Source organism: Myripristis murdjan, chromosome 20, assembly GCF_902150065.1.
Source record: "Myripristis murdjan chromosome 20, fMyrMur1.1, whole genome shotgun sequence".
NCBI lineage: Eukaryota > Metazoa > Chordata > Actinopteri > Holocentriformes > Holocentridae > Myripristis > Myripristis murdjan.
Genome location: NC_043999.1, coordinates 9,824,737 through 9,848,362, shown reverse-complemented (window position 1 = coordinate 9,848,362; position 23,626 = coordinate 9,824,737). Strand labels below are relative to the sequence as shown.

General features: G+C 42.6%; 1 protein-coding gene across 1 annotated transcript in view; it reads left to right on the top strand.

The window, feature by feature from the left end:
• tmx3b (thioredoxin related transmembrane protein 3b) overlaps nucleotides 1-20,916 on the top strand; it is a 31,371-nt gene extending 10,455 nt beyond the window's left edge. The window contains exons 10-16 of the mRNA XM_030079168.1: nucleotides 3,098-3,196; nucleotides 4,693-4,750; nucleotides 4,970-5,023; nucleotides 8,176-8,232; nucleotides 12,169-12,298; nucleotides 14,884-14,952; nucleotides 18,523-20,916. Coding sequence (XP_029935028.1) covers nucleotides 3,098-3,196; nucleotides 4,693-4,750; nucleotides 4,970-5,023; nucleotides 8,176-8,232; nucleotides 12,169-12,298; nucleotides 14,884-14,952; nucleotides 18,523-18,801 — 746 coding nt within the window. The 3' untranslated portion in view covers nucleotides 18,802-20,916. The remainder of the gene's footprint in view (nucleotides 1-3,097; nucleotides 3,197-4,692; nucleotides 4,751-4,969; nucleotides 5,024-8,175; nucleotides 8,233-12,168; nucleotides 12,299-14,883; nucleotides 14,953-18,522) is intronic.
• The last annotated feature ends 2,710 nt before the right edge of the window (nucleotides 20,917-23,626 follow it).

Sequence of the window (23,626 nt, the reverse complement as noted above, 5' to 3'; positions counted from 1 at the left end):
TGTCTGAATTTGTTTCTCCATCAGGTGTATGGAGTGACTCTCCTGGGTAAAAAGCTCATTTTTTCAGTCACCTGCCATCGTGCCTAGTGGGCCCCACAATTCACCAGCCACTTTGATTACCCCCACACCCCCCCCTGGGTTTTTGTGTTTTGTATGAATTATATCTTTGTGAAGATGCAGTTTCACAGCACTTGTTAGAAATTCAGAGCACATTGTGTTCTTATTCTGCAGGTCTAACTTGTTATGTTTGAAGAATAGATGCCAGAGAGCAAAGCCGCACTCTGTCCAAATAAAGCCTCCCGCTTTGTGTAAATGCTATTTGACACATTGTTGTCAAGCTTTGATCGGTTTACTGCATATCACAAACAGCGCCGTCCATTTTGGAGGGTTTTGTTAAAACATAGTACAGCACAGAGGCTCATACATATTTAATTGCTTAAATGCTGAGATTCAGACTTCCCTAAAGCTGTACCACAGTTTAGTAATGTTACTGATGCTCCAACATGCACACAAGTCAAGGAGTAGTACATCTTAAGAGCCCAGCTGTTTTGACTATTTCATAGGCAAGACTATGAGCAGTGGAAGCCAGTGAGCTTCATGTTTTCTCTGTAATATGATGTAATGACTACAAAAATAGACAGCCAGGTAGTTTGTTATTTTCCTTGCTGTTTGTAAATGTTTTATCTGGAACTCCCTCACCAAGGTGGCTGCTGTCAAACATGTTCCTCTTTGTTAATACACAACAGGCCAAGCATACAGCTTTTTTTTGCAAAGCCATTCAGTGGTTTATGGTTTGGCATTGCCACCAGCTGTATGGAAAAGTACATAATACAGCCAGCTGTGAAGCAGAATTAGTTTGCATATGTTTATGGAGAGCGCTTTAGTGACAGGCTGATTAACTTTCCACGCGATGACAAGATGATATCACACTTGTAAAGGTGATGACACAGAGGTGACATTTTGAGGCAATGAGGCCGGACAGTTTTCACCTCTCTGGTTATTTGAATTGGCAAAGAAGGCAACATCAGTCTGGATGACATGGTGATGAAAGGTGTAATGACTGGTCATAATAACTGTTGGCCATATTGCCCTCCCACATTATGTCACCTATGTATCACAGCTTTTGGAATCCAGCAATGTTGCACAGTTTTTCTCTCTGGCAACCAGTCAAAACATGTCGGTGTTAATCCTAAAGGTATTCTTTCCCCTCCAAACAGCATATGCCATCTTTTTGTTGTTTTCTCCGTGCTCTCTGTCATTGTTAAATAGTTGGATCTCGGTGTTATTATACTAAATGAACCAGACCTCTGCTGCTTTCTGTTTGAGTTATCTTTGATGATATAACCTCCCCCCTCTCTGCCTGCTTACCCTCCTCTCCCCTGTGTTTCTCCCCTTTGCTTTTGTTCCCTAGCTATTTGCATTGTCTTAGAGGTCTTCTATGCCATTAACCTTCATCCTTGAAATGTGTCAGAGCTGCCTCTTCCCTCCTCTCAAACTTTGACATTGGATCATTCTCACTCCACCCACTGTCTGTTTTTATTGGCCCTCCTGCCCCTCATCTTTCTCTGTGTCTCCCACTGTGTGAACTCTGGGCTGACAGGCTCCTGTAGGGCAGTATGGAGATTGCAGGGCTGACGCCCAGGAAGAGAGCAGTTCTAATTTGTTTCAAGGTGAAGAAAGCTCAGTCAGTGTAGAGGTTCATCAGGCTGTACAATCTCAGCATGTGGCCTTCAGCTCTCCCTCCTCTCCTACTGATGGGTAGAGAAGAAAGCCGGGCAGCTGCCTGCTGTCTGCAAAGCCAAAACATCTGTGGAAGGAACTTTCGGGAATGTGTACCGAACTGATTGACTCAGCATCCTTAACAACAAGACTGTTTTGCCTCCTCACGCTGGCAACAGTCTCAAGTAGCTCACATTGCATTTAGGACAGCTGTGCTTGAACGCTATTATATGCTGTGACCTTGCCGTTGTACTTAGGTTGTCACGTTAAGTACTGTGTAGTAGTCTTGCAGCTCCTTGGAGACCCCAGCTTAAGAACCATGTAGAAGTCATCAGCATTCTTGTAATCTCTGTAATGGTGGCAGAAAGGTCATGATAACTTATTAACATGTCATAATGAGGTCTCGGGCTACATTTGACATCAATTACTAGCATCCTGTTGCCTTTCTCAACCAGAGAAAATAGTTTTGTTTAACCAGCCTTGGTACCCCGTCTCTTTACCTTGAGGGACTGAAACTGTTTTCCATTTCCATGTTGCTTCCAGATGTCTGGGTAGAAAGAACATGTGGTTCACACTCAGGAAACAATGCTGGAGTTTTTTTTTTCTTATTTTTGCAACTTGTGATTGGTTTTCCGATGCATCTGGGGAGTGATGCATTTCTTGTAAAATTGGAAGGATCTGCCAAATCTGTTTCCTGAAAATGAATGTGTAGAATCATTTACAGATGTGTGTGGGTGTTTATTTATTTTTATTTGTATTTTTTTTTTTTTTCAAATATAAAATGGTACTGGGAATGAGGTCAGGTGAGCTTTGTGGTGCCAGCGCACCAGATAGCATCCCTGACAAAAATAGGCGTTTATAGCAAACAGAAAATTATGGTCTGTTTTTAATATTTTTGAAAACCAGCTGTGTGTAGTCGCGAATTCAGACGTCTCTCACAACACCATAATTATGGATGAGCACACTCACCACAATGTTCCTTCATTTATTTCTTGGCAGCCATCTTGAGTAACTATTACCTTTGAATGTTTGCACCTAGATCAATTTTCAATCCACCCACTCTCATGCACAGTCACTGTGTTTTAAGTGTCTGTTTCAGCCCTAAAATAGCCTCCCTGACCGCTTTATCCAGAGGCAGCCCTCTGTCAAAACAATTTTTGACCATCCTTCCATCTTTAAGTGACCCTGTCAATGAATGCGCAGCTCGTGTCCCTCTCTGTATTCCACAGAGGGCAAACATGTAGTAAACACTGATCTTCTTACAATCCACGCATCAGTACACCATTCAGCTCTGCTTTGAATATAGACGGGTTGTGTGCTGAATATCGATGGGCTGTTTTATGTTCCTCGTCTGTAAGATAATGTATCTGTGTTGCAGAGTACGAGGACGGTACCCTGTCATCGTGGGTCAACAAGGAGCGCTTCCAGGGATACCTTGAGATCGATGGCTTTACGCTGTATGAGCTTGGCGAAACAGGTTCAGTATGGATCAAACTTGTCATTGTCTGAGGTCCAGTAAAATAGTATATAATATATTCAAATTTTGCTTATGGTTTTTCCTGGGTTTAGACTCATTATTTTGTGGCCCTAATCCGCTTATTTATACTTATAGTAGTCATATGCCACAGGTATACATTAATCTTTTAATATCCTGATAAGCTGTATTTTGTTTATTGTGAGCATCAGCTGTGTGACTTTTAACACAGAGATCAAGTGCATTGATATTTTAAAATAATCTCATAGAGGGCACTATGAATACATGTTTTTGTTGTTTAATTTAGATGATCAAATTTTTTTAACGTTTTGGTATACAGGCCTTAGGACTATGTATTAGTCAGGAAACACAGTTTGTTTTTGACTGATTTTTGATTGAAGAAGACATGATCCATGACTTAACTAAAGTATAATAGCATTTAGGGCTCATAAATCCAAGTAGATTTCTACAATCAGTATGATTATTGGCAGCTTTGACTCTAAAGCCCTTTCAAACATTTGTACCAAGTTTCATTCACATGCCATACTGTAAAGGCCATATCTCGCATGTTAAGTTATCCTAAACATCAACTTGGTATGTATATCTGTATATAACTATCCATAATTAAGTGATGTTACTATCAACAACAATATTTAATTCATGTCATTTTGTATTTTTTGAAGAAGTTGCCCTCTCCAAAGGCTTTCTCAATTTTTAAACTATCATCATCAAACTTGTAGCTTAGTATTGGTGGCCAACCATGTACAAATGGGCAATAAACGGCATCAGTCAAGCCAACAATTTGACTACTAAATGGCTGTGAACCTAAAAATGAGCATGCCTAGTATATGAATTTGCTTAAACAAATGCCATGCATTATGTATTTGGTGTATATCAGATGTTTCGGTGCAAATCAAACATGTGAGAGCCGCTCTAATAGGCTCCCTCACTTGACCCCTTCAACCCTTAAATCTTTAACATTATGGCTAAAACCTCCCCTTTGTCTCACATTTGTATTCAGAAGTGTATTCCTTGTTTTTTTTTTTTTTTTTTTCAGTGTCTTTCACCTTACACCTGCCTTCTTTAAACCCCTTGATTCATCAGTGACCACTAGGGGGCAGGCCAGCACTCATCAAAACAGCAGAGGGGGGCTGTAGCCTCAAACCACACAAGGCTGAATAACCTAGTCCTTTTAGTTGTGTAACAGTTGTTTTTATATAGACCCATTTGTCGTGTTATGGCTTTGGGTTTTGAACTGCACCAAAATAACCCTTCTACTAGTGAGTGACCACTTGTTTCCTGTTGAACCAAGAGAAAAGCCTAAGCTGCCCTAATGTTGGAGTGATGAATGAACAAAGCGCCATTGGTGTCTCTCCTTCATTTTACCCCTGTTGAGAGGTGATGCGTCTCTCCCGGAGCCCTTATCTCGCTGCCATTGTTTTCCCCCTCCTCCTTTTTTGTGTTTGGTTGTGATTTGTAATCCTTGTCTGCCACCACAGGCAAATTGGTGGCGATTGCAGTCATCAACGAGAAGGACCCAACAGAGGAGAGCAGCAGGTACAAAGAACAACTGAGAAATTAAAGCATGGCTCCTATATAAATTACTAGCACACACTCCCATGGTAACCGCCTCAGTAGCGTTTAACCACAAGGCTTACAAATAAGATAAGACTTGCAGTTATTGTTTGGATCGTCCCACAAATTACCGGCGTTGGGATAAAAAAAGGTTGGTCTCCAACTCATGTGGTATTTCACTCTCCTCTCATTTGCTTTTAGATTAAAGACCCTGATACAGAGGGTGGCAAAGGAATACAGAGAACATTTTAACAGGTAAGGCACGGACACATAAGGAGGTCAAAGATGAATATCCAATTTATACATTTATTCTAGGATGGTGCTCCCACCAGGGAACACCGCCTGTCTGCTCAACAGCAAGTTTATGCCTTTGTCAGGGCACGTCTGTTTTCATCGAGGTTCAGCAGAAAGGTAATTATGCAAAATGTCAGCTTCCAAATTTAGGTGTTCTTTTCAGCTGTCAATCAAAACTCAGTTGGTTCAACCTGTATTAATGCATAATTGCCTGTTTTCTGGGTAGAACTCCAGTTGTACAATCACAGCTGCAGATGGCTTGTTCATGTTGTGTCTTGGCTTGTTCTCCCGCTCACGCCATTTATTTGCTTTGCATCCACGGTTGGAAAGTTAAAGAGTAGATAACTTGATGCAACACGGGTCATAACCTGGATTCAAATCCATGACATTGCGAGTATATGGTATACATCGGAGTACACTGAGCCTGGACAGCCAGATAAGGTTTAACACAACCAGAACTCCCAATGAAAATGCATACAGACAATCTTGCAAAGTATGCTCACAACATAGTCATCAACAAAGCACTGAGAATGTAATGTTTCCCTCCACTATCAAAGATCAAGGAAGGGACTATGGATTGGTTTCTGTCTCTCTGTTCATCTGTCATGCCTAATATCTGAGCCTCTGCTGGCATGCTTTCAGATGAAACTTGAGGGAATGATGGATTTTGACCCCAGGATCCAGAATTTTTAATAGAAACCTGTTTTACCCACCACAGCGCTGCCAAAACGACAATAAGATTTATGTTCAATATCTCAGCACTTATATTGATATCCAGCTTCCTCAAAATAAAAGTGATTGGCCCACCACAGCGCCCCCAACAGGCCAAAAAGTGTCCAAGCTTCAAGCATAATATCTCAGGGGACATCGTGGTCACCAATGATGAGTCTGTCAACAAGAGGAGGTTCAAACTCCTGTGTTTGCAAGCAGCCACTGTTGCAGACACGGCCTGTGTCTCCTGCATTAGGAATGGGAATTGCGAGAAAGTTAGCAGCCGAGTACTCTGTTAGATTAAAAAAAAAAAAAAAAAGTGTACTCTAAATAATTGTTTTAGAAAAGATGGAACAAAAAAAGCACCCATTTGTGCGTGAAATTTCGACTTTGATTTATTTACAGAATGAGTAAAAGTTGTGCTTGCTCATCTATCTTTTGTATGGTGTGTAAAAGTAATACTAATCAAGTAAACAGGAGCCTAGAAAAACAAAAAAGAAAAACAATCTGTCACTGCTGTGCCGCCATATTGCATCCCACCAACACGTACCTCAGGAAGGCTACTGCCCCACCCTGTGGATTCAGCTGCAACTGTGAGGTTCACGGGAAGGATTTAGTGGGAAGTGAGGAAACTATTTGCTGCTAAATCACTTTACGAGTTTTCGAGTGCTATGTTATAAGCCGAGCGGGTGGTTTCAAGTCAAGTACTCGAGTACTTGTTCCCATCCCTACTCCTATTGTGAGAAAAGGCTGTATTCACAAGGATCAATAAGGAATCTGTGTTGCGTTGTGCATGGGTGCTCAGCTAGGCCACAATGCTTACTAGCTGATTCATCAGACTGAGCGCTACTTTTAAAAGAAGAGATGTATCTCAAATTGCTGTGATCAAAGGGTTTCTACCTTTCCAGGCAGTCCCATTAGGACTGATTGAATTACACAGATCCCTATCATCAATTAGACGACTATCTGCCATGCTACCTCGTCTTGTTTTTGAAGTCAGACTCTCGAGACTCCGTTTGAGATCCCAGCTGAGATTAGAGATCCCCGCAGTGTTCTGACGCACTTAAGCGATGGTTGTTATTACGGTCCCACCCCTTGAATGTCGCCCTCTGTGTTCGGTGGAGGCAGCGCACCGAGCCAACAGACCACGGCTGACGGCTGCCATTTGAACGAGTGAGCAGCGCTGTTTTGATGCAGTAATAAATGTCGCGCCATTCATCTCACCCTCCGTCTGTAGCATTGTGACACAACAATAAATGCAATCTCTCAGATCGGAGATGGGACTAGCCATTGAGTTACAGTGTGTGTGCGCACGTGCATGTGGAAATAAGAGATCAAATGAATGTGCATGACTCCTACATGTGAAAAAATCTCACTGCGTTGACAAATGGGTGTATATTTTGTGGTATAAATTCGTTACCAATAATTACTGCAACACATAATGGTGCTGAGAAGACTTACCTAAGTTGAGTGTGCAAAGCAATAACAATTGGAAAAAAAAAAGAAATTGTAACACAACAAAATAAATTTTCCTGCAATCACTGCTGCAATCATGCTCGGTGTATTCAAACACTTGTCTTAATCTCATCCCCCTATACTCTCACAATCCCCCGCAGAGATTATTGTTGAGTATGTAGATCAGTTTCCAGCTGTGGCAGACCCATAACTCATTGTTGCACAGTACTGTAGCTTTTAGTGCGGAAGTGACAAGCTGACTTTTCGAGATACTTTATTCCCAGGCTGGCCCAATATTGTCAGCCAGATTATCACTAACCCAGACTGATATTACATTGCATCCGGTGGATTTATTATATAGTTCAGTCTCTTCATAATCGTGTCATTGATATCAGCGCAGGCAGTATTGTTTAGCACCCAGGGGACAAACGTGCTAGATGTGGCTATGATTCAGTATGAAAGTAATATATATGTAGAAGCTCCATAATCAGTCATTCAGTGGAAGTCGCCGCTTCCCAGGACTTATGTTCTCCCCCCTTCCCAAGTCTACCCACAATGCACTCTGCTCAAACACAGCACAGTACAATGAGAAACAAATTGAATTCCTCCTCTGCCTTATCGTTTAGATAAATCACCCGAGACTTTTCTGTACTGAAGAAGAAGAAGATGAGGAGGAGGAGACGGCATAGGACGGAGCTTTGGGGCTTTTCCAAGCCGACACAAAAAGTGATCCCAATTTCCTTTCAGAGAGCACAGCCAGAGCATGTGATTCCATTCAGTGGTATTTCACATTTCTGCACCAGTGTGGAGAGAGGAGGAATTCGAGTTTGGGACAGTCCTTCGTTTTTGGACATTCCGCTTAACGACGACTTGTGTGTTTACTGCACTGTATGTTTATTTGTCACTGTTTCGCTCACTCATGCCATTTATTTGTTGTGCGTCCGCAGAGACTTCCAGTTTGGCCACATGGACGGGAACGACTACATCAACAGCCTGATCATGGGGTGAGTGCCTCACATCCGGCTTCTCTTCTCTTCCCACACCATCCTCTTCCTCGCTGCCTGAAGGCTACTAGTCCAAGCCTGGACTGACTGGCTTGCAACGGCAGCTCTTGCCATTAAAGATGCTCTCTCATGGAGCCGTCAATTACACAGATGGACTGTCATTTCATTTTACTGCTCTTGGCCATTTCCAACAGACACACACACACACATGCAAGAAAAAAAAAAAAAACACACACGCAGACACACAAGCTTCCAGCAAGCCTCCCTGTGCGTGGGCAAGATAGTGAGAGGAATATATGAGGAATTTAAGGATAAAGCTGTGCGTGGATTAAAGTTATACTGGTGCTGCGCTTTAATAGCTTGTCGAAGACCAGTGCTAATGATGCAGCGAGCCCTGCTAGCGCCTCGCCTGGGCTGAGGCCGACTGCTGGGGTGTCATGCTCGGAGAGGCCCTGCCACTGACATCCCACACTTTTAATTAGACGGAACCCCGCCAGTGCTACGGGCCAGCAGGACTGTAGCCGTGGGTGTGTGAATGCGCTTGTGTGTGTGTGTGTGTGTGTGTGAATGTCTGTCTCGTGTCTACCAACATACAGTATCTAATTATGTGCGTTGTTTGTGTAGCCAGTGTGTATGTGTGCGAGCAACTGCGAGTGTTATAGCCTGCTGCAGGATATTATTTTAATTTCAGTATGTTATTGTTTGTATGAGGCAGATTATGGCAGACATGCTCTCCTAAGCCCTGTGTAATTAAAAGTGTGTCAGTGATTACAGTAGATGTATTGGAAATATGACCACATTCAACTGACAGGCTCCCGGTGCATAGCCGAAATTAGAAAGGCGGTGTTTATATTTAAGGATAAAAGAGGTGATTAGCTTTCCTAATTTTGCATGAGTACATACAATATGTATTTCGGAGGGTTTTACAGGACTGAATTTGGCCGCTGTAGCACAGGATTAATTGCCCTCCTTTGAGGAATGAAATCCTGGCCTGTCAATGTCCACTAATCCTCTCCCTTAGGAGGGCCATGGAAATAAATCTGATGGCTTTTTATCCCTCCCTCTGTCATCACAGAGATTACTCTGTCCTGGCAGCAGTCTATCTGGCGTAAGGCTGCCCGTGCTCTCACTAGAGGCGCATAGACACAGACTCATGAATACACACACACACACACACACACACATACACCATGAGCACCACTCTAACTCTGAGGCTGTCTCAGTCTCTGTTTAAACGTGGGATTATCGCTGTAGCAATGTTGCCGACTCCTTATATGGAATCCATTGTGCTGTGTGGAAAAAACTTGAGGAAACATGGAGGAAGAGATGTGACGTGACTGAACAGTCTGCAAGTGAAGGCGGGACGTGTAATCGCAGAAAGGCCATTACCCTACAGATCAACAGTTCAATTGGCTGGTATGCTTAAGGCGGCTTCTATATTATAATCTGTAATGATATTAAGGGGAGGTGCATTTAGGGTTGCAAAATTCCAGGAATTTTCAAAAATGGGAATTAATGGGAATATATGGGAATTAACAGGAATTTACAGGAATAATCTTGAAATTTGCAGAACTGCATGTTAGCCTATAAGTGGGAACTTAATGTAGTTGAAGAAAAACCATCTTGCAGCATAATCCTGGTTAAAACAACCAGATTGAATGCAAATTCAGTTGAATTTCTACCCTGCACTGTGCGTTCCTCAAACCCATGCTCAGATCATTTCTAGAATCCTGCACACGGCAGCAGGACGACTGAGGCCACACGACTCGGCCTCCATTTTAGCCCACAGACGACATCCAGTCAAGAAGGTTTTGATGATATGATTGGGGTAAATATATTTGACCTATGGTGTTAAAGTTTAACTGGAAAAAATAATTCAAAATGTGTTTATGCAGTCTATCATGGTGCTAGCTAACTCAACTGTGATGCTGGTTCTTCTGCCTTCTGCCAGCCAGTTTTCATACAAATACAGTTTTCATACAAGAATGTAGGTTATAGTTTGATTCAGCTGCTGACTGAGGAGTGTTCATCTCTTCATTGAGCCTATTTCTATTCATTTATCCACCATCAATCTTGAAGGACTGAGAAAAAAACATCTACTCAAAATAGGTCGAAGTCAAAAATGTCACTGGTTTGCACGCATGTCTGCTTATGACAAAACAACATTTCCAAAATTCCCCAGCTGAACTTCCCATGGAAAGTTTCTGGAATGTTTCCGGAAATGTACCAGAAATTTTTCCGCCCCTTTGCAACCCTAGGTGCGTTTGACTGATGAAACCTGGTGAGTTACAATGGCAAGTGTCATGAAACAACGCTCATTTCTGTAGAGGAGTGAAATTATATGGAAGCCGTTTTCAGTAAAGCAAAATGAATGACCGAGACGCTGGAATTCGTCTGTTCTGCCTGTTGTAACCAGGCCTGGCTACTGGCAAATACAATACGATTTGTATCAGGATACATTGTGACACTCTACAGAATTCACTGAAAATGTAGAAATACAGCTTAAAATGCAACTTACTGCATAACACCTGGTTAGACTAATAAAAAATACAATATATGTCATTAAATGATGTGAAAATCTGACTCTGAGGAATTTAATTCAAAATTCCCATTCCATTCCATGCACTTACTTAACATAACATCCTATGAAAATGAAATGCATAAATGGTGCATATCAGTACAAGAAGCTGGAGAATTGATACAGTATTGCCTAAAAAATCAGCTGTATGATTTTTTTTTTTTATTTTATTTTTTTTTTTATTTAAATTTTTTTTGTACAGCTATGGTTGTAATTCATAATCTATGGTTTATGACCACTCAGAATAGGCAGCAAACTTCTAGTCGTCTCCTCTCACAAAGGTGAAAAGGCTAATCCATATTTATTTTAAATGAGTGCCATCTGTTGGAGAAGGCTGGATGTCAGATGGAATCCACGTTTGGTGTGTGTGTGTGTGTGTGTGTGTGTGTGTGTGTGTGTGTGTGTGTGTGTGTGTGTGTGTGTGTAGTGTGTGCGTGCATATGCAATTGCAGATCTCAGCTGGGCAGAGTGGTGGGGCGTTGATGACTCTACCACACAGGGGTGTGTGTTTGTACTCCTGATCTCAACTGGGTGGTGAAGTGGGACAGTGATGGATACGTGTGCGCGTGTGTGTAATTTGTTGCAGGCTTGAGCAACACCACGGGGATGTGAAGTGGCAGCGGCGTGATGGACTGTCGGTGTGCCTGTGTGTGTTTAAGCGCTGGGGTTCCTTATCTGAGCCAGGCTTTGCTGTTGCATTGGACGTGTGAAAGAGTGAATGCCTGTTTGTATGACCTTGTGTGTTATCGAAACGAGTTGTGTAATTCCTTTGCTGATTTGTTTATGTGAGTGGGCTTGGGTGTGTTCTGCGTGTCTGTATGTCTTTGCTTTCTGTGTTTTCTGTTGAAATGCGGCACGCTAGGCTGCTAGACCACTGTGTTTATTTGTGCATGGTGTGAGTGTGTGTGCGTGTCTTGTGTGCTTCTTGTGTATGTGTGCCTCAGCGTGAATGCGGAGCTGCTCTGGCTCTGGACTCCATGTGATTCACTTGTCAGCTGTAATTTGTAAAGGTCTCTTTAAATGTGACCGGCACAGACCCACAAAGCCCCTGAGTTGCACACTGTTTGCATAAAAGATAGAAATGACACTCCAAAATAGGCCAAGCTGCGCTGCCTTTTTTTTTTTTTTTTTTTTTTCTCGGAAAAATCCTCTCTTTGAAAGAATACCCATGGGAAAAGTTAGGTTGCACTGACTACAAAGGATTTGTTTATCTCGCTGTTGTATTCTCTCTGTTTTACAATTTGTTCTTTAAGACTGTATAATTTGTTCCCGTCTAATGATGCACTTTGATAATGGCTGTGTCTAAGGTGCTGAGGTTACAGAGGTTAAAAGCTGTGTTTGTGCTCTCTCTCCCTCAGTGAGGTGACAGTGCCCTCCGTTATCATCCTCAACACATCCAACGAGCAGTATTTCCTGCCCAGTGAACCGACTGAGACCATGGAGCAGCTGGTCCAATTCATCAACAGCGTTTTGAACGGGTCTGCACAGGTCCGAGTCTGCCGTTTCCTTCCCCTCACGCCATCCCGCTCCCTGTTTATGCATTCAGTTCAGTGTGCTCCCCCCTCCTTCCTCTCATGTTGTACCATTGTAATCACACCAGTAGGCTACATTAATCAAGCACGTTGCCTTGCATTTTAAGCCATTCCTAGAAAATATTCCCGGATATTCTCACAATCTCCTTTTGCATGTTGAGATTGTGCATGTTTCATATTCTCGTCCCTTATGAATAGATTATCCACAGTAATTCTGCCTCCCAAGTCATACAGTGAGATTATTTCATGAATCGGTATTATAGTGTGTACACTAATCTGCACGCCATCTGGAAAAGAAATGTCATTACTTTCTTGCATTTACAGTAAAGTTACCAGATGTATGAAACCATAAGACAAATATCCAGAGGTCCCCTCCGTTTTCCAAGAAAGTTCTGGGTTATTTTTTGCTTAGCAAAACAAACCGGGTCCCACCAAATAAACAGCAGTAGAAACCTCCACGTGTCTCCCGTCCAGTTCCAGCCGTTGCCCAAAGTCGGCTTATTCACCCCGTGCTCTCTGCGGCTAGCATAAGGTGTCTACAGGCTGGTTCATGCCTCATGTGGAAATGCAAATGATGGCGTGCGAGCGGTCAAAATGACGTAATTGCGGCCACATGACTGGGCGCACTGGAGTCACCCTTGAGGTCATGCTCCGCCTGAAATTTGAAACAACGCAGATGGCAGTGCGGCACCTCTGTACAGGGTTGGCTGATGCAATAGTAACTGGAACCGCTGTTTGGTTCCAATGGGGCTCTTTTTTTCTTGTTGGGGACTGTGGAGAACTCACGACAGCAGCATTGCTGCCCTCGTGAAAACTCCGTGGCTCAGTCTCTTGTTACAAGAGACATTCTTGTCATTATAACACACATACCAACGTCTCTTGTTACAGTGAGATACCTAACCTCGTTGTTACACATCTCATGTTTTCTTTTTAAAGATTTTTGGACGTTTCTGCTCTTTTAGACAGTCACAGTGGAGGGAGATAGAAGGGGCGCAGCAATACCTCATACATTTTAATGAGAAAATATCTGTTGAAGCCTAATGAGTAAATAGCGTTAATGGGAATAGATACATTGAGAATGGCTTGATTACACAATTTGATCTAATTCCATTTGATGCATAGGTTGAGACGTGGCCAGTGTCACTGAGCAGACTAAATGGTAGGTAAACATTCCCTAAGAGGGTCCTCCAAATGCATCGGGGCTGTACAGACGAAAGAATCAGCCCTAACTTCTAGAGGTAGCGGCATTTCACACTGATCAGATGGACGGGCACAGAAGGCTGCCAAATGTCCCAAAAAGTCCCAAAAAGTCCAAGTGCAGCTTCACTGGAATTCCACAAAAATTCCAGAGAAACATTCAGTGTTACAACAGTGTGTTATCTTGTTATATCGAGAAACACTTTGTCATAATGAGATAAGTTGTTATGAGAAAAGCTTATTATAACAACATAAGTTGGCATGTTGTCATAACCGGAAAAGTTTCTTGTTATAACAAGGTGGGTTGGTATGCCATAATAATGAGAAAATACATCATTATAATGTGAAAATACCCCGTTAATGGAGAAAATCATCCTGTCATATCAAGAAAAGTTACTCATTATAATGAGATACTGAGCCCAATTTTTTTTTTTTTTTTAATACCATGGCAGCAATTCTCTGCTGTTAGCTCAATCTTCCTTCTAAAAACCACTAAAATGCTGGAGTTTTCAGGCGAGTGGTCACCATGACATGCGCGAGGAGCATGGACACCGAGGTACATGGACAAACCAACTGCAGCTCTCGCATGTCCAGCCCTGCATGAAGCTTGAACCAGCTTTCAGAAGACAGAGTTGGCAGGCTGTGGCGTTCCTGTCCAGCATGCCCAAACGCCTCAGCCTCCATCCCTCTGCCGGTTTACAGGGTTTATTTTAGGCACACTCGCACCGAGCCAAAGCCGTATTTACATTGTCTTTATTAGTTTAGGGCATATCAAAATAAAAAACTCGACCTCTAGTGAGTCTTGGCCAGAAAGATGAGTCAAGAGGAGTCAGAGTAGAGAATCATGATTCCTTATATAGACGATTAGTGGCTGCATATCACATAATAAATATACAACAAGAAGGCTATGTGAAAAAGAAGAGTCGCCATAACAATAAACAACCACAATAAAACCAACAACAATAAAAGGTCTAAGGCTGTTTATTGTTTATTGTGGTTGTTTATGATTATGGTTATCATTATTACTGTGACTATTCTTTTTCCCACATTATGTATTGTATATTTAATATGTGATATGCTGCAATTTGACCTCTTGGCCACTAATTGTCTATATCAGGAAATCGTGACTTTTCACTGCCTTATGTTTTTACTTTGATATGCACTGAACTGATAAATAACTCCATCCTTCGCTCGGTGTGGCTGAAGTAAGCCCAGGGGCTCCTCTTCTCTGTAGCTGACCTTTTTTGACTTCAAGAGCACCTTGCATTTACATGACATTTACTGCTTTACAGCTGCGAGCGCCCGATATTTTTGCTCCTGTTGACTCTGTGTGTGTCTTCGCAGGCGTACGGGGGTGACGGCATCATTCAGAGAGTCAAACGCGTGGCTTTTGATGCCAGATCCACCATCATGGTAAGTCAGTGAGAGCTCGATGTGCGGGGTCGCCGGTACACAATCAGACCGTTCTTTCCCAGCTAGGCTGTGAATAATTTGTGATTTTTCCACATTTTCAGTTGGTGTGTAATCTCAAGTTTCAATTTAAGTTTGGTAGTTTTAGTTTTCATTTCACAGATTTGGTGTTTTTGGTAAATGATGGCATTTTTAATGGAAAAATTATAGACACACAAAACAGATACTTTTTCCACAGGGGTTGTTTAGTAATACAGTCAATCAATTATCGATTTTTTTCCCCCCATATTTACATTAGTTTTTTTCTCCTCGCCTAATTTAAAGTTGGGACAACTTAGTTCAATGTTGCACAAATCAAATTCTCTAGCAAATGGGATTTCAATCTGAATTAAACCTGTTTAGTGGAAAATACAGTGGTGGAAAAAAGTTTTCGGACACCCTTAAAATTTTACACAATCTCACTATCTCAAATATTATCATGAAATATGCGTGGAAAAATCTTTTTTGTGTTTCAGAAGGTGTGGCTGCATTAGACAGATACAAACAAAAACAAATTATATTTTTTTTGTTTATTGTTTACAAGAAAAACTGACAAAACTAAATTCTTGACAGTGTAATCTTTATCTTCAGGCGTATTTCCTGCGTTCGGTTCCATTTTTGCCATTTTTGTGTCTGAAGAACTTTCAAATGTGCTGGCTTTATATAGACACGGAGCTTGGCAACAAAAACTGTGTCTTTTAATAAAAAGAACGACCTTCATCACTGGTACCAAAATGACCCAATACTCAAAATTTCTTATGTATTTTTATGGAACCAATCAATTTTAAGTTTTTAATGGCTTTTTTAGGATTTGTTTAGTATTTTGGCTGTGACTGTACTAAAAGAAATTGCACTTGAAGACCTAAGAGTGATTTGTTAATGCAATATTTCACAAATGCATGGGGTGTCCGAAAACTTTTTTCCACCACTGTAATCCCAAATGCTGCTGGCAGTGATGGCACCTCCTTCTAGCAAGTTGGAGTAAAGGATGTCACCATTTTTGGGTGCAATTAGTGTGCAGTGCAAACAGCTCCAAATCCTCCAGCCCCAAGTATGAATGTTTTGTTTACTCCGTACGCACAAGACCAAAAAATAAATAAGTAATCGAATGAATAAAAAATCCTTGGTATTTCTTTTATTTATTGCATGCTAACTAGAGCCAAAAAAGTCTGATTCTCACTTTTATTTCTGCTCATGGCGGAGGGTTCAACACCTAGTTTTTGTGCTTGTGTAACTTTTGGTTTACATTAATAACCTTGCTTCAATACAAGACGAGACACCCTGTCCTGTTACAGCCCCGCTGCACCTCTCTAAGTGTTCCTGTTGATATGCCTCACATGGTACAATACCTCGTCACCTTGACTGTGTTTGCCGGTTTAAGAGAATATGTATGCAACCTTCTCCCGGTAATGTCGTCGCCCGATGCCCCGCACTTTCCCCCCCGGGAGGAACCGACACTCAAACGTGTACCATACAGAATATACAGCGAAGGGAGTCAACATAACATGCGGGGACAGGGAAAAAATAAAAAAAGAGAGCAGGAAGAGGTGGAATGAGGAGGGAGGAGAGCGGGTCAGGAGGCTGCTCTGCCTTCTCCTCCCACTCTTTTTTACCCGGAGCAGTCGGTTCTGTGGGAGGACTGGTGTTTATTTGACCAAGGGTGTGATAGGAATGTAAATACGGCTGTGTTGTAATGCCATTCGGCTGGCACAGTTGCACTGTAACCACGGGTAAGCTCAAGGCTGTCCTCGAAAGGGACACGAAGGGCTTCAAAGGAAAATTATAGATTAGATTCTGAAAAATGCTGAACCAACTGGAATAGCAAGTTATGGAGCATCACCTCGAGGTAGAAAGGAAAGGCTTTTAGGAAGATTTTTTTTTTTTGCACTGAAAAAAAGTTTGCAGACTTAATTCTTTTGCTGTCTGGTCAGGTTTGATGGTGAGAAACTTCCGCCGAATCTGTAGGAGAACGCCACTTGTAAAAGAAAGTCAGTGTTTTCCTCTTTTCGCCCTCCTTCCTTCACCGTATGAGCGCGCTGCAAGCTCCGGTCTCTGTCGTGAGCTTTTCCACCGTCTATTGTTGCTCACAGTGACGTGATATGATATGAGGCAGATAGGTGGCAGCCATCACCTTGCCCCTGGAGAGCCCATCTAAATGCACGGCTGACAGGAGCATGAGGAAGCAGCCACATTAGGCCCAATGACTCATGGCCGCCTGTGTTAGCATAGCATCCCCATCTTTACCTCATCTAGCATCGTAGAGCACTAGCAATTACCATCCCTCTTCCAGTGGCAGTGACTGGAGGGAACATGAATATTTCTCTTCCTCTCAGCTCAGTGGCTGACAGCCGTTGTGACCGAAAACCCCCTCCCAGGCGCATTGTCTCTGCCGTACCCGGCTATATTAAGGCCAAATGACTCTGCAATGACTTGAGCTTAGTTGTGCCCGCAGGAGATGAGAGATCGTGTATTCTGCAGGAGTGAAATGGTACATGTCAAAAAAATGTCTCATTTGGTACATTGTTGTTGGTTTAGGACGCATGTGAATGGGAAGTGTTTGACTCGACTCATGGCGAGGGAGTTGAATAACTCCAGCCTGATAGCTCTGACACTTGTTGGCTCTGTGCCTTTACTTTCTGTAAAGGATCAGATGTTCTCAGGAATAAATTCCCAGGAACGCTCTCCGGAGTGAACGCGCACTTTTTCTTGGACACTTGTTCTTTCACCGGCTGTTTGCTCTGCCAGAAATAGACCCAGTTTTGTTGTACTAAAAATGCACAGAACGGTAGTCCCCATTTTCTTGAATGTGTACTGAACCGTGACCTTTAAATTGTGGAATAGGGAAATCACAAAATGTGTGAAGAAATACCTCAGTGTTCTTCTGACAGTGACTGTTGTGCTTTCATAAGATATTTACCGACCAGAGATTTTTGATAAAGAATTATTAGTAATGTGGATATGATGACCAAGCAGGTAGAGGCGTATAACATAACACCTAGAACAATCTAAGTTCAGCAAATTGCATCCCATTTTTGGCATATTGTCATATCGCCATATCCAAAATCCAAGACGATGCCTATTCTCATATCACAGGATCGATGATATCGATATATCGTCCAGCCCTAGTTCCAAATCGACTATTTTGGCCAAGTGCAATTTCCATTTAAAAGGGAGCTGCGACAGACAGGGTGTCCTTGAGCAGAGCGAGCCCAGAGTCCGCCCAGTAGAGGTTTATGAGAATGTTTTTGGTAAATGAACTTGTGGTCAGCACTGAGCTGCTTGCTGTAGTGTGAAAGAATGTGTTTTAATACATTGCGCTCACAGCGTACATAAATCTCTCCCTGTCCTTTCCTGCTATCCCCTTTGTTTTGTGCTGCCGTTTGTTCATTCTTAGATTGGTTCTGTGGCCTTCCCTGCATCCATCTCCTCACGCTCCAACTTTCCCTCCGTCATGTTCCCATGCCCTTCATACGCCTCACACTCTTCAATCCACTTTATAACCTGCCTCCTTTGTTGTCTCCTCACCTACTTCAGTCGGTGTTTCGCAGCTCCCCGATCCTCGGCTGCTTCCTGTTCGGCCTACCGCTGGGCGTAATTAGCCTGATGTGCTACGGCATCTGCACAGCCGAATCGGATGACAGCGCCGACGACATCGATCTCCTGAAGAGGGAGGGCCTCACCGACGAGGAGGAGGAAGAGGAGGACGAGCGGCGACGCGCGCACGAGCTGGAGGGCCCCGAGGACGGCGAGAACGAGGAGGAGGACGAGGAGGATCTCGAGGAGAAGGCTCCCGAGGAGAAGAAGATGGATTAACAGAGGGGGTTCCAGCTGATGGAGGATGATAGGCCTAGTCAAATATAGTGACATGAAACTCAAAGACATATCAACTTATTCCTGTTTTGCTTCTTTGTTTTTCATCTCACTTTCCTCCTCATGCCTCCTCCCCCCACCACCACCACCCCACCTCCCCCCTCCCCCCCTCGCACAGACTGTTCTCTCGTCTTTGAATCCTGTGTGTCAATATGGAAGGTAAGCTGCTCGGTGAAGCCATCCAAATCATTTTTCAAACTGTTAGCCTTTTTAATGCAGGAGCGTCAACATAACTTTACAGAGAGGGAAGGATGGCTTCAAAACCAAACACACCGCTTTATTTATTATCATGATTCAACCAAGCACAGGTATATTCCATATAGTGTGACGTACTGTCTTTGTACCGATGGTAGGTAGTTCTTTTGAATCATGTTGAATGCCCACATCCTATTTTCTGTTTTGTAACGATCAGAGTCCAGTTTTTGCTTTTTTCCCCCCCTCATAGTTTGATTTCCATTTATGATAATACAAAAAAAAAAAAAAAAAAAAGAAACAGAACCAGATGGTCTTGCCTTCAACTTGAATAGAGAATGAAATACAGAGACCTTTTGTTTACCTCTACCCCACAACCCCGATAACTCTCCCAAGTGTAGCCCTCTCATGTACAGTAATTGTCTTGTGTTGACAACAAAAGGAAGTGAAGTGCCCAAGAAGGAAAATCTGCCATAAATGAATAATGTTTTTTTGGTCTATTGTATGTTTTCGCCTGAAAAGGCTTAACCTTGAGATGCAAAGTGCCGAGACAGTCATGCATTTCTACTTATTTCTCATGGTTGACACCTTTTTAAATGTCCACTACTGCAGACAGCTGATGAAAAAGCCATTGGTTTCTGGATCTGATATTGGGATATGGAAAATGCACAGTGATTTTTCTTCCCGCCACTTCATATAAAACCCCCAGCGTCGCTGAAAAATGCCAGTGTGAATGTGTCGTACCCCTATAGCAGACACTCATTACATGCATCAGCAACTTTTAACAACTTGAATGTGGCCTGGCAGGTCTGATATTACCGAGATTGACTGGCTCTGTTTGTTTCCACGCTTCAATCTGTCCCCCATCACTGGCTGCGGCATTGAATTTTGCAGGCAGGTTGACGTTTACATCGAGACGCACTGAGACATACACTGAGTGTGCAAAATATTAGGGCCACCCATGAGATGGTTAGTTGCACGCCGTTTTCCACAACCCATCAGCTCAAGGCTTAAAAAATCTGTCTTTATCCTCTTTCCCTACCTGTGTGACTGAACTGTGTGTAATAGGTGAAATCAATTAGAGGTTATGGCTTTCCCCTGGATTTACTTGGTCAGCATGTTTCATGGAAACAGCAAGCGCTCCTAATATTTGCTATACTCAGTGTAATACCTTTTTATGAAAAATGCACTGATTGCAACCTATCGGATCTGTAAGGGCCCCCAGTCGTGCTTTCCCTGCAGTGGCAGCGTGGTGGCAAGTTGCTTTACAGGGGTACGCTGAATTATTTGTCTACATTAGCTTTGCAGTGCTCTTCAAAGAAAACATTAATGCAACATACCGAGCTTGAAAGAAATTATAAGTTTGTAATGAGCAAGGAATTTTTCCATAATAGGCTTTCTGTCACGTAAACCATTAGGACATGGTAACGAGCGCTTGAGGTATTATGCTATTATTGTGTAGGTAATGGGAAATGCTATCCTCGCCCCATTTTATAACCCTTTTAAAAAGTGTAGCTGCGTAATGAGATGGCTTCAAGTTATTTTTTTTTTCTCCCCCTTCATTACTCATTTCATTGTGCTTTTGTAGCCCAGTAAATCTTGTAACTTGATGGACTTAGGCACCTCAACCGAAGCACACCTGTTCTTTTTTTTAATTTTTATTATTATTATTTTTTTTTTTAAATACAGAAGTTATCTGTATCTTTACTGTGAAACTGCACTATGGAAATCGTGCCCTCGCCTTGCCTTCTGGTCTTTGTAGTTGCCTACCATTCTCTGCCAAACTTCCTCATTGGGTTTGAATTGAGATTGTCACACTTTATTACTGGTTTGAAAGATTGAAATAAAGATTGTCCTTTTTTTTCTTGTTGACCGCCATCTTTTTACTACTGATAAACACGGGCGCTCTCTATTTTTCCTCTCCTCTCAAATTGCCAGCCCGTTTTCCATTTACACATCCATTTCATCCTCTATCCTCAATCATAGCAGAAATCCTCCCCGATGTGTCGCTTCTTTCTCCGATGTGATTGTAGGTAGATGTGTCTACTCAATTATGGCCGATACAATCAAATTTTTGGAGATCTAGGTCTAATAGGCTGATTGCATTACTCGATGTGAAACTCATTTATTTCTTCTCTTTGGGGGATGACGATGCGTAAGAGTCAAACGCGCGGATGTGACCTCACATAATGAAAAAGCACCTTATACAAAGTCATAGAAGACTTTCTCAAGCCTGACCCTCAAATAGTTTCCGAGGAGAGTTCGGGAGGGGAAAAAAAAAAAAAAATAAAGTGTTGTGATGTTGCGAAGTTTGATTAGTTGTTTCTCAGGTCTGATAAAAGGAGGAGAATGTTCATTTTCCATTGGATGTCATTGTGGGAATAAATTACCACAAAGGGGGAGATAATGTATTACTACATCAGAATCAGTGTCATTGAGTGGTGCTGATGCAAGAAGTAATTCATCGCTCAATTACCTCGCTATATATTCTGCGAATGAGTTTCATCGTGTGGCAAATGAAGGAGGCTCGCTGTCTCTTTTCTTACAGAGAACCAACAATCTCAAGAACCGGACAAGGGTAATTACACCTCACCGCTCATTCTGACTTCTGTCTTATGCTGAAATGGCAAATTAAGGATAGATAGTAATCATCTAATTTCTGACTCGGAAGGTGTGAAATGCTTAAAGGTCACGTGGGGTCAAGGTAAAGAGATAGTTACTCCGGGTTATGCTTGAGGCCGGGATTTCAAGGGTATTTGCGGCTCACTTTAAGTCACACTCAGCCAGATGAGAAATGGCTGATTAGCTTTGCTCACCATGGAAACCAACCCACACTTGTTCTCTCCGAGTCTTTGGCAGATCCTATTAGGAACACGCAGTATTTTCTCCATTATGGTTGATAGATGACTACAGCTGCTAATGTCCATCTGTTTCCTGCCAAGTTAAAAAATACGTCAAGACCTAATTACACAAACAGTGTTGGCAAATTTTACCTTTTGAGATATTGCCCTCCCCCGGTGGATAAGGCTGCCTCCTGTGTATGTGTGTGTGTGTGTGTGTATGTGTGTGTGTTTTCTGTCTCCATCAACTGTAAGATCATTTCTCACAGCCCTATTCCGCTACTTTTGCTGCTGCAACCGCACGTCAACAGTTCAATCGGGTTTAATAGCCGCTTGTCAGCTTGTCAGTTCATAGATGGTGCTTGTTGCTGTTTTGTTCTGAGCAGCTTGACATTTTGGGAAACTTTCTTTGGGGGCTGTGTGAAATGAGTGTGTGGAGAAATGTGAAGCTATCTGCTGTCCATCAAAGATGTTACAGCCTCTCTTGCATCAAGAATCATCAAACACCGCTGCGGAGGATTGTAACTGCCAATGGAATTGAGAAAAGAAAAAAAAAAAAAAAAAGGACACTGCAGAGGGGTCAGAAAATTCATCCTCTTCCTCATATAGTGTTTGAGTGTGATAAATGAACAATAGAATGCTTGCCTGAATTAAAGGTGAGAAGAAGAATGTGTACGTGTGGATCCTCCTTGCATAGCACACCTTCACATATGGAATTGCTATTATTTTCATTAGCAACAGTTAAAGCAAGCAGGTGTTGCCTCCCGATTACTAATTTGAATCTAGACTTGTGTTTTGATGCAGTGTTTTGTAAACCTGAACTCTCCATTACTGGCACCCTGTAATTATACATCATTATAGGGGGCCGCAAATATGATTACAACACATTCACGGACATCTGCAGATAGCTTTTTATCCAAACCATCTATTGTTAATTACGTATCATCAAATGGAGGCCGATTCCAGCTCAGCGCCTTATCCATTGCCCATATCTGTGTTGGTTATAAATGATACGCGGCTCTGTGGAGGATAACAAGTGCACGGCCCATATTATCCCTGTCACCTCTGAGTGCACTGTAAGCATTTCCCAGTGGAGTGTTTCTGCTTATCACTGTGCCATGAAAAAGCCACACAACAGTTCCCTAATGATGTTGCCCTGGTCATGATCATTTACTGAAGGGACCTGTCCCCTCGGGGTGGTCGGGCTGACTTACCTGAAACATTCTGTCTCTGGAGGAGGTGACACGTGCCCAAGCATGGCTGCCTGCTGCTGTCACTCCCACCGCTGCCATGGGCTATTTTCATCCTCCAACCTGGTTGTTCAAAGAGCCTGAAAATCAGTTTTCACAGCGAAAGAACAGGACAGGTTCATCAACACATGAGCGAGTGTTTTCAATGTTTGTGCGTGTGTGTCGCCGCCTGCATGCTCTATGTTTAATCTGATCCCTAGCCCCTCTCACAGAGATGTTCGGGGACGTGACTCGCCTGCTGGGTCCTGAGCTTACTTCCAAGCCCCCCTTATACTGATGGCAGGTTTTAATGACGGTGCAGTCAAAACACTTACACTCTTACTGAGGTCATGTGAACACCTCGGCAGGTGAGGTGGCAAACTGCGGTAATGGGAGGGCTTTTGGGGACAGTGTCTGAATCTCTTAACCCCTAAAAACTGGATAACTCAGGAAATACTCTCGGGGCATGTGTGGCTGAGTACCACAGTAAGCCTTTACTGTTTGTGA